Source organism: Lagenorhynchus albirostris, chromosome 5, assembly GCF_949774975.1.
Source record: "Lagenorhynchus albirostris chromosome 5, mLagAlb1.1, whole genome shotgun sequence".
NCBI lineage: Eukaryota > Metazoa > Chordata > Mammalia > Artiodactyla > Delphinidae > Lagenorhynchus > Lagenorhynchus albirostris.
Genome location: NC_083099.1, coordinates 80,084,758 through 80,094,647, shown reverse-complemented (window position 1 = coordinate 80,094,647; position 9,890 = coordinate 80,084,758). Strand labels below are relative to the sequence as shown.

General features: G+C 40.1%; 1 protein-coding gene and 1 long non-coding RNA gene across 3 annotated transcripts; one reads left to right on the top strand and one right to left on the bottom strand.

The window, feature by feature from the left end:
• Positions 1-2,014: 2,014 nt before the first annotated feature.
• On the bottom strand, positions 2,015-9,576 carry LOC132521179 (cytochrome c oxidase copper chaperone). 2 transcript variants are annotated; one of them, XM_060150533.1, is made up of 4 exons: positions 9,331-9,576; positions 7,076-7,164; positions 4,796-4,835; positions 2,015-2,149 (listed from the first exon to the last, which is right to left on the bottom strand). In XM_060150533.1, exons 1-2 carry the CDS (start codon positions 9,435-9,437, stop codon positions 7,080-7,082), a joined length of 192 nt encoding a protein of 63 aa, XP_060006516.1. In that variant the 5' UTR covers positions 9,438-9,576; the 3' UTR covers positions 2,015-2,149; positions 4,796-4,835; positions 7,076-7,079. The 2 variants fall into 2 exon arrangements, with proteins under 2 accessions (XP_060006516.1, XP_060006515.1); XM_060150532.1 differs by lacking the exon at positions 4,796-4,835 and having other exon boundaries at positions 9,331-9,575.
• Positions 2,143-3,266, top strand: LOC132521180 (uncharacterized). The gene is made up of 2 exons (XR_009540757.1): positions 2,143-2,758; positions 2,898-3,266. It is a non-coding gene; the product is annotated as an uncharacterized LOC132521180 (long non-coding RNA).
• Positions 9,577-9,890: the final 314 nt, after the last annotated feature.

Below are 9,890 nucleotides of genomic sequence, written 5' to 3'. Positions count from 1 at the left end.
TCAATTCTGAGACCCAATTCCTAGAAGGGTATCTGACACACAGCAGGCATTCTATAAAACATTTGATTGTTGAATGTATGTAGATAGGGAATTGGTAAGCCATTCAGTAGATTTATACATAGCTACTACAACTCATATTGTAGAACTGAACTCACAGGTGGTAAAATATATTAAGGGGAGAAGGTAATTAATATTGTGATTGCATTAAAAATATGTAGTATAGAAAAATGATCTAATTTTTTGTTTTAGAAAAATGTATAAGAAAAGTTTGGAACAGCAAAAATTAACATTGGGAGATGATACGGTTAGGGATTTTTTTTTTTCCTTTTGTAGTCCCAGGACATATTCAAGCAGAATCTGGATAGCCATCTGCCAAGGATCTGTATTGGGTGGGAAGTTGGTTCACATCATCTGCCTTAGGAGTCCAAGATTCTATTCTTCTCCCTAAAAGAATGCTCTGAAAACTATAAAGTGCTTACTATCAATAAAATAAAAACTCTACCTCCAAACGAATATTAAAGTGAAAAATATGAATACAAAGAATTAGAGAATGTTAGTAACACTGAATGTTACCGTGCCAAATGCTTTATGTACACCATTTCAATGTGTAAGCACAATCTTGTAACTTAGGTATTGCTGCTCTGTTTTCTTTCAGATGAGAAAAACAGACACAAACAGTTGACTTGCTTGAGGTCACATAGCCAGCTGTTGAACTTAAGTCTGTCACTTTGAAGCCATGCTCTTAATTAACTAGGAAGGAATCTTAGGGAACATTTTAGTTCAGCTCTTTTGTAAGAGGCAATTTTCCAATCGTGATACATGAACCCTACATATTCACTTATTTATGCTTCTCAGTGTCTTTTATTGTTGAGATCTAAAACTCCATTTACTTGGACAGAATATGACCAATTGTCTCATTAGCTCATAAGCAGCTAATAGGACCACAGGGCTTGTATTACAAGATTTGTTTATACCAGTCATCCCTCAGGATCCTGGGCGATTGGTTCCAGGACCCCTGTGGATACCGAAATCTGCATTTGCTCAAGTCCCTTATATATTGATAAAATGGTGTTGTTTTTCTATATAACTTAAGCATATCCTCCTATATACTTTAAATCATCTCCTGATCACTTACAATACATAAAATGTAAATGTTATGCAAATACTTGTAAATACAATGTAAACAGCTGTAAACACTATGTAAATAGTTGAAAAAGCAGCAAACTCAAGTTTTACTGGAATTCACCCACCCCCACCCCCCAATATTTTTGATCTAAGGTTGGTTGAATCCACAGATGAGGAACCCACAGGTATTCTTTTTTTTTTTAATGTCTTTATTGGAGTATAATTGCTTTACCATGGTGTGTTAGTTTCTGCTTTATAACAAAGTGAATCAGCTATACATATACATATATCCCCATATCTCCTCGCTCTTGCCTCTCCCTCCCACCCTATCCCACCCCTCTAGGTGGTCACAAAGCACCAAGCTGATCTCCCTGTGCTATGCGGCTGCTTCCCACTAGCTATCTATTTTGGTAGTATATATAAGTCCACGCCACTCTCTCACTTTGTCCCAGCTTACCCTTCCCCCTCCCCGGGTCCCCAAGTCCATTCTCTACATCTGCATCTTTATTCCCGTCCTGTCCCTAGGTTCTTCATAAACTTTTTTTTTTAAGATTCCATATATGTTAGCATACGGTATTTATTTTTCTCTTTCTGACTTACTTCATTCTGTATGACAGTCTCTAGGTCCATCCACCTCACTACAAATAACTCAATTTAGTTTCTTTTTATGGCTGAGTAATATTCCATTGTATATATGTGCCACATCTTCTTTATCCATTCATCTGTCAGTGGACACTTAGGCTGCTTCCATGTCCTGGCTATTGTAAATAGAACTGCAATGAACATTGTGGTACATAACTCTTTTTGAATTATGGCCACAGGTGTTCTTTAAGAAAAATAAATACATAAACGCCATGTGAGGAACACAAAAAGAAACACACCTGAAGACTTTTGACCAGGGATATTCTCTTTTTTTTTAATAAGTTATAAATACTTTTAAATTTATCAATGTTCATCAAAGAGCTCCCAAAGTTATTAAATCTTCTTCATTTTTCAGGAATTATTAATTCCCAGAGCAGACCACCTGCAGAAAAAGATGTATTTTAGAAAGTCAGGTTTCAAGCATCATGTCAGACCTATGGAGTCAGGGAATTAAGATGCTAGAAATGAATGCCTCAGCTGAGGACTATTAACTAACTGCCACAATTATTCTAAACCAGTCATGAAATAAAAGATCCACATTTTAAAATTCCAGTTCTGTTTAAATAAAAACATCACGGAAACTGTTCAATCCATTACAAGGTTTAACCTTTAAAGGCTTTGTTGAAGTAAAAACTATACATTTATTTATTTTCTCAAAAACATCTTCCACAAAAGACTAAGGGAGTTTACTTTTGCAGATACTAAAGAGAAGAGACCTGTAGCCTCCTCCGTTCTAACTCAAGTGTTTGGCAAAGACCCATGAAGTGGAAGGCAGAAGGTCAGCTCTGTACACAAGCATCTCCTGTGGAAAGTTACTCAATCCCAAGGGCAAAGTAAGGGTAACACTTCTGAAATGAATTTGGAAAGATCAAAAAGGGAGAGCAGCAGAGGATGGGGTTGCTGGTGTACCAGGCTTCTCTCCAGACAGCTGGCAGCCATGCCACCCCCACCCCCATCCCCCATCCCAGAAGACAGGAACAATGCTATAAAGGTAACTGAGTAATTTGGGCTAGCCAACTCTTCAAGTCTAATTCAAGCGCTTCCCTCACCTAGCTATTCCCTGCATTTGGTTTAGAAAAGAAGATAAGCCTTAACAACAATATAAATATATAAACTCTCTCTTTTCTAAGGCTCAAAGGAAGAATACACTTAAAGATAAGCAAAAATGAAGCCACTCAACATTTCAAGAGATAGCAGTCTATATAGCATTGCTACCGCTTTTGTTACCGGCTACTATACATCAGGAGGGGCTACCCACTGAAAGCCTCTGGGTACAAAGTCCTTGACAGAAAAGACCCTGTGTCTTCTCATCTTGGCATTTTCTAGAGTTTTAAACAATAGATATCTATTGAATGAATAAATGTTCAATAGCAGAAATGACCCTTTTTCTTGACTCTCAGGATCATATTTTCATACATCATCAGTTGTCTCTGTGTGCGTTTTGTGTGTGTGAACTATTAAGTGCTGTTAAGCTTAATAAATACTGAGTATCACCACCACTCAGTGCCGGTCCTTTAATTTCTTTCAATGATTTTAGCCCCCGAGCTGGATTCTCTAGGTTCCTCCTGGCTCCTAAAGGCAGAAAGATACCAGCTGCCATTTCCTCTTTACATTTCTAAGCAGGTTTTAGGTTCCTCTAGTTTCTCTTTCAGTAAAAGAAGCAGTCAAAAGATAGAAGTGACTAGAATCACCACCATCACACCCTGTTATTCCTTACGAGTAATTTTCAAGTCTCTGCCTTTGCTGCTATTAAATCTTTAGACAATTTATATTTATTCATACCATCCCTACTACATCTTCAGCTTAAGCCAGTGGTTCTTAAAGAGGGGGACACTTGAAAATTATCTAGGAGCTTCTGAGTCAACCGGTACAGTTCAGGGCTCAGGCTTGTGAATTTTGGAAAACATTCCTCGGGTGATTATAAAGGTACACTTGCTTTCATACTAAGTCCAATTTACTGGATTCAAGGTACAATTAAGATCTATCTTATTTAGAAAATAACATTAAAATCTACAAAGGTTTTTGAATTAAGGAAGTTTCATGATCATTACTGGGAAGATCTAAGATTGCAAAATATTTTTCCTTTGAAGCTATCCTCGGAAAAATGTGGTCTAATAGTCTAAGAGATACCAATTTAGTTAAGTTTATCTTATAACAGTGCAGACAGTAGCACTGGATTTTACCCTACAGTCACTGACCTGGTTTCTGAGTTATATACACCTATGCATTTCAACAACAGGTCTTTGTAATTAGCATTCAAAATAAAGTTTTAGGATTGAAGTTCAAGACTATGTGTAATCCTAAAAATGAATATGTTGGAATAAAATCTCATTAAGTGCAAGGAGTGAAGTATAAAGTGCTTGAGATTTGGAGAGTAAAAAAGACCTAGATTCTAGTTTGAATGCCACCACCTATCCACTCTTAACTTGAGAAAGTCTTTTTTTGACTTCACTGTCCTTCCATTTCCCCATGGGGGCCAGGGAAATAGGACACCTGGGACCAATGTAGATCCAAACACATGTTCTTCCTCCAAAAGTAGTATTATGCTGAAAATTTAAAAATGATTATTTTCAATTCTTGGAAAGGCCCTATGTGGATTCAGATTCTTCTTTTTGTAACCAGGATTCAAAAATAATCAGGACATATATTAAACAGACCTCAGTAGAATGTCTGCTATCCATGACTCCCAAGATATGGCTTCTGTTCTGGTTTCTCTTTGACAGTTTACAAAGCTTATTCACACATATATCATTTAATCATCATAATGACTCTAATGAAGTAGTTTGGTCATGTACTGTTCTCTCTCCTTTACACATGAGAAAACTAAGGTTCAGAAAGTTAAGGACTTGCCCAAGATCGTACAATCAGTTAAACATCAGGTCTTCTAAGTCCAAAGCTCTTGCATTTTCTCTTATACACAAATGAAGTACACAGGAATCACTCTTACTCTCTGTCCCAATAACATAGAAAACCATGATATCTTCTGGTCCTCGTGAATATATGCTAGTTATAGCAATAATTGTATCACCTGTGAGGTCTACATGAAGTCCAAGAGACTTCTGATGCTCCTAAAAATTAGCATTTTTAAAAATCACCCTTTTTGTCAAGGCAGGCTGAACCCTAAGCAACAGCTAACAAAACTGACTAGGAAGAAAGTTAGATTAGGAACAAGGAAGTCATGTACAAATGTTGAGATTTCATGTCTTTGAAATAATCAATAGTTAAACTTTTTAAGAACAGCTCCCCACAACCATATTTACTTATTTTACAAAATGATTCACCATGGGATTTCTGTAAATAACCATCTAATCTTAAAGGCACTTAAGTATATCTTGTATACACAGATATCATACCATGTGTAAAATCACAAAATATATTATGGTTCTCTTTTTATAAATGAAAAAAGTGAAATCCAGACAGGATTAATGTCTTGATGAATATAGATGTAGCTAAAGTGAAACACATGCTAAGCTAGAGAACAGGAGAAGCAAAGTTAAGCCTCAGGACTTCCAGCCTAGACTGTTTTCCACTACACACTGATACTTCTTATCAGCTGGGGACAGGTTCCTTATCCCTCCTTTTTCACAGCTCAGTGAGGAAGACTGGCCACATGTAAAATTCCAAAGAGGCAGGAAAGAGGTGAAAGGGAAAGAAGCCAGGCTCTCTATTACTCCTACATTGGTATGTAGCTTTCGCATTATCTCTCAGCTATTATTAAGTTATAAGTGGTGGTGTGGTGTGGATCTTACAGGGGAGTAAGAGCACCAAGCAGAGGGAGCCTCTGGAGACAGAGGTTCCAGTTCTGACCCTGCCTATAAGAAGTCACTTCAGAGCTTCCCTGGTGGTGCAGTGGTTGAGAGTCTGCCTGCCGATGCAGGGGACACGGGTTCGTGCCCCGGTCCGGGAAGGTCCCACATGCCGCGGAGCGGCTGGGCCCGTGAGCCATGGCCGCTGAGCCTGCGCGTCCAGAGCCTGTGCTCCGCAACGGGAGAGGCCACAACAGTGAGAGGCCCGCGTACCGCAAAAAAAAAAAAAAAAAAAAAAAGTCACTTCATATCTATAGGCCTTAGTTTCCTCATTTATTGATTTAACACTCCTCTATTGAGCACCTACTATGTGCCAGGCACTGTTACTGGTCCTGGAGGTATGCCAGTGAGTAAACAGAAAACTTCTGTCTCAGAACTTACATTCTAATTGAAGTAAAGCAATTCGGATGATAAATAAATACAAAATATGCAGGCAATGGTGTAGCCTAGCCACTAGCCATATGTGGCTATTAAAATAAAAAAACAAACATACAAAAAATTCAGTTCCTCAGCTTTACTAGCCACATTTCAAGGGCTCCACAGCCACATATGGCTAGTGGCTACCATATTGTAGAGTGCAGGCACAGAACGTTTCATTATCACAGAAAGTTCTATTGGACAGTGCCAGGAGAGAGTGGGGATAGATGGGGAACGGATGCTATTTTAGATGGAATGTTGAGGGAAAGCCTCTCCAATTAGGAGGCTTGAAAACAGATCTGAAAAGAGATCTGAAGTGAGGGAATAAGTCAAGTTGCTATCTGAAGGAAGAGGTTCCAAACAAAAGGAGATAATTTATTTGTGGTATTGTATACACATCACTTAAGGTCCCTTTCAGCATTAAAATTTGAATTCAAAGTTCTTCAAACAATGGTCTGAGGTTTTAGTTTTATTAGAATAAAGCATGGTACAAAAGAAACTGCAACAATTCCATTTCTGTTTTGCAGGAAGCAATGCTTCCATGTGCTGCCTACTCCGTATTTAAAAACACTTCCTAAAAACTCACAAGATTAGAAACAAAAAATAGAGAACATTTCCCTTTTAAGTCAGACAACTGAATATTTTGAACTTCCTAAGCCATGATTCCTCTGTCTCTAACATAACTCTAAAGGCTTTTGCCAAGCCCTTTCTTGAAGGCTTAATTCTCCCCTTCCCAAATCCACCAAACACCTCTAATTTTTTTTTTTTTTCATCTGCACCATGCATCATGCAGGATCCCTACCAACCAGAGATCAAACCCAGGTCCCCTGCAGTGGAAGCGTAGAGTCTTAACCACCAGACAGCCAGGGAAGTCCCACCCCTCTCAATTTATTAGCATCATTTATTCCGTACACTAGAAACTGAGACGTTATCTTTCCAGTGATACTTAGGCATGTTAGGTTAACCAGGTGAACTACCTTTCAGACAGAATGCTGCCCAATGATCACTAAATCTGTAAAGCAATACACAAATTTGAAGCAATCAGCCTATGTATTACCTTCCCAATAAGAGAGTAGCATGCTCACCATTTCATATCTTAAATCCCAGGGCTCTCATGCATTCCTTGTGGGCCTCAATTAGGGGTCCACAGTTCTCTTCTCCTTTCTCAATGATGCTATAAAACAAAATGTACTTGTTATCTAACAAAGTAGGCACTAAGCACATTAGTGGTAAAAAAGCATGCAAGACAGTGATGGGGAGTGAGGCCAAACACGGATCTCACTGACTACAACTGGAGTTTTAAAAAATGCTATTATACCAAATGGCTTTGTTTTATTGGCTCCTGTGATACCTCCTTGCCCATGAAAATGTCCCACAGATAACTAGTTTTGGGGGGGGCACGGAGGAATCTGATTAGAAGAAATAATTATGCATATTAAATATTGCCTCTAGACAATATCCAAGGAATAATGCCGCTCTATAATGAAATAAACTGAATAAAAAGTTAATGTTAAATGGACAGAAAGAAGAGCTTAATTTTTTGCCTATCGCAGAGGAATTAAATTTTGATTCTGCTCTACATTCAAATACACCTAAGTAAATCTACTTCTAACCACAAGACACGCAACACAAAGAGCAAAAAACATTTGGCTGCCAAGAGCAGCCTGATGAGCCCCACTCACGATGATCAAAGAACTTTTTACTTATAAAATTCACAAAGGAAAGACTAGGACCACACAGCTTTATTTCTAAGGGCCTGAAAATGTAATTTTAGCACAGAATCAAGTTAAGCCAAATTCAACTACAAAAAAAAATTGACTCCTGACTCTAGATATTTTGGGAGAAGCCATAGTGGTCAGAGATAACTGATGCAGAAGTAATTTAAAGAAAGGTAGGTTCTCCTTCCTTCTAAATCCTACATATCCTTCAATAACTTTAAGGGCTGTCTGGTTGGGATAGCAAGCTCCTTGTGAAACTAATAGCTAGCCCTCCCTGATCGTTTACTGAATGCTGTAAATACTGTGCTAGGCACTTGATGTGGCTTATAGCACAGTAATCCTGGAGGCAGATACTTTTATTAGGCCCATTTTACAGATATGAGGCAGATATGTTAAAAAATTTGCTCAAGGTCACAAAGCTGGTTTGGTGGACCAGACTTCAAACCCTGACACTGGATCCCAGACTCTTAATCATGATAAAATAATATCTGAAAGTTCAATAAGTACTTAAAGTGTGTAAGTATTGTTACTGATCATAGTAGTCTTTCAATTCTCCCTTCACAGTATTATTTGCAAAGTACTGAGTATTAATAAAAAGCACTGAGCTACTACAACTTTATTCCCCCTCTATGCCACTTACGATCTCTTTACTTTCTATGTGAGGACAAAAAGGGGCTGGAGGGAGAGGTGTACATTCACGTTATCTGAAGATTTCTTCTGAGATTTGTTCCACAATAGAGGCTGTATACCAGCGGTCCCCAACATTTTTGGCACCAGGGACCAGTTTTGTGGAAGACAGTTTTTCCACAGGGTTGGGGCGGGGGGAGATAGGTGTTAGTTCAAGCTGTAATGTGAGTGATAGGGGAATGATTCAGGCTGTAATGAGAGCAATGGGGAGCTGGGGAGCGGCAGATGAAGCTTCACTCGCAGCTCATGGCCTGTAGCTCATGGCCAGTAGCTCATGCCTCGCTGTGCAGCCCGGTTGGGGGCCCTTGCTGTATACAATAGCTGTATACAATAAGAACAAACAAAACCTTTTGCGGGTTAATGGTACTGTAGATGTACTATTCTCAACACTATAATGTCATCTATGTCATAGCCTGGTTGATTTTTAAATCATCTAAAAGGGGTGGGGTTAAGGGGATCTTCCCTACTGTTAAGAAACGTACCCTGTCCTGTGTCCTACTATGTCTAAATTTTGGGAGAAATTACCAGAAAACTTACTCTTTGATACTGCCAAACCTGGTACAGCAATCATTAACTTTAATGCTCCATTAACTTTAAGCTCCTTTAAATCAAGCAGCATCTTTACCCGTTTCTACGTCTTCGGACCTAAGGCAGTGCTTGACCTATAACAGATGCTGATAAACCCTTTGCAGTAAAGAATGAACGGACGAAGCGAGCCCAGGTCAATCCGATCTCTCTCCAATCCCCTCATGTTTCCCCAGCCTGAGTTATAGGATCAGTCTACAGACAGCTGACTGCGAACCCTACAGGGCTCTACAACCCTCAAGAGCGCCGCACGACAAAGCGAGGGCCACGACCAACTCCACGCGGCGCAGAGGCGCCCGAACGCAGCGCGCGAAGCCTGCCGGCCGCCCCCTCCCTGACTGCGCACTGACCACGCATCGCGCGCCTTCTTGGTCTCCGGGCAGGCGCAACAGGGCTTCAGAGGCTTCTTCTCCTGCGACTCAGATGGGGCAGGGCTTGCGGCCGCCAGACCCGGCATTTTTCGCGCCAAAAGCAGCAACTAGTACAGACGCCCTAAACTCTTCAGCCTCCGCAAACGCCGCCGATTAGCCCGCAATCACTTCCGGCAGTCGCTGTGAAAAGAACAGGAAGTCCTACCTCCCTCTGACAATTGGGGGTGAGGGGAAGGAGAAGGGATTAAAAGGGAAAAAAAGGCGCGTGCGCAGAAGAGGCAAAATAAAGCCATTAACGCGAGAGCGCCTCTTCGGCGCAGGCGCAGAGAGGCGAGGTGAAAGTGCTGAGTTTGTAAATCGACTTGGGGAGGACCCACAAAGGATGAAAGTAGTAAGGCTACTCAGAGATATCTCAACCCTACACCCACCACGAATGTCGAAAACCGAAGCCCGAGAAGGTGAAATGACTTGTCCAAGCCAAACAAGAGAAACCACTAGCGAAAGCCAGTTCCTCTTGAATATCAGATTAGTTCCCAGTA

Coding starts and splice junctions, on each gene's coding strand:
- LOC132521179 (XM_060150533.1), bottom strand. CDS start 9,437: ATGCCGGGTCTGGCGGCCGCAAGCCCTGCCCCATCTGAGTCGCAGGAG. Junction 7,165..9,330: donor AAGAAGGCGCGCGATGCGTG/GTCAGTGCGCAG, acceptor TTTGTTTTATAG/CATCATTGAGAAAGGAGAAG.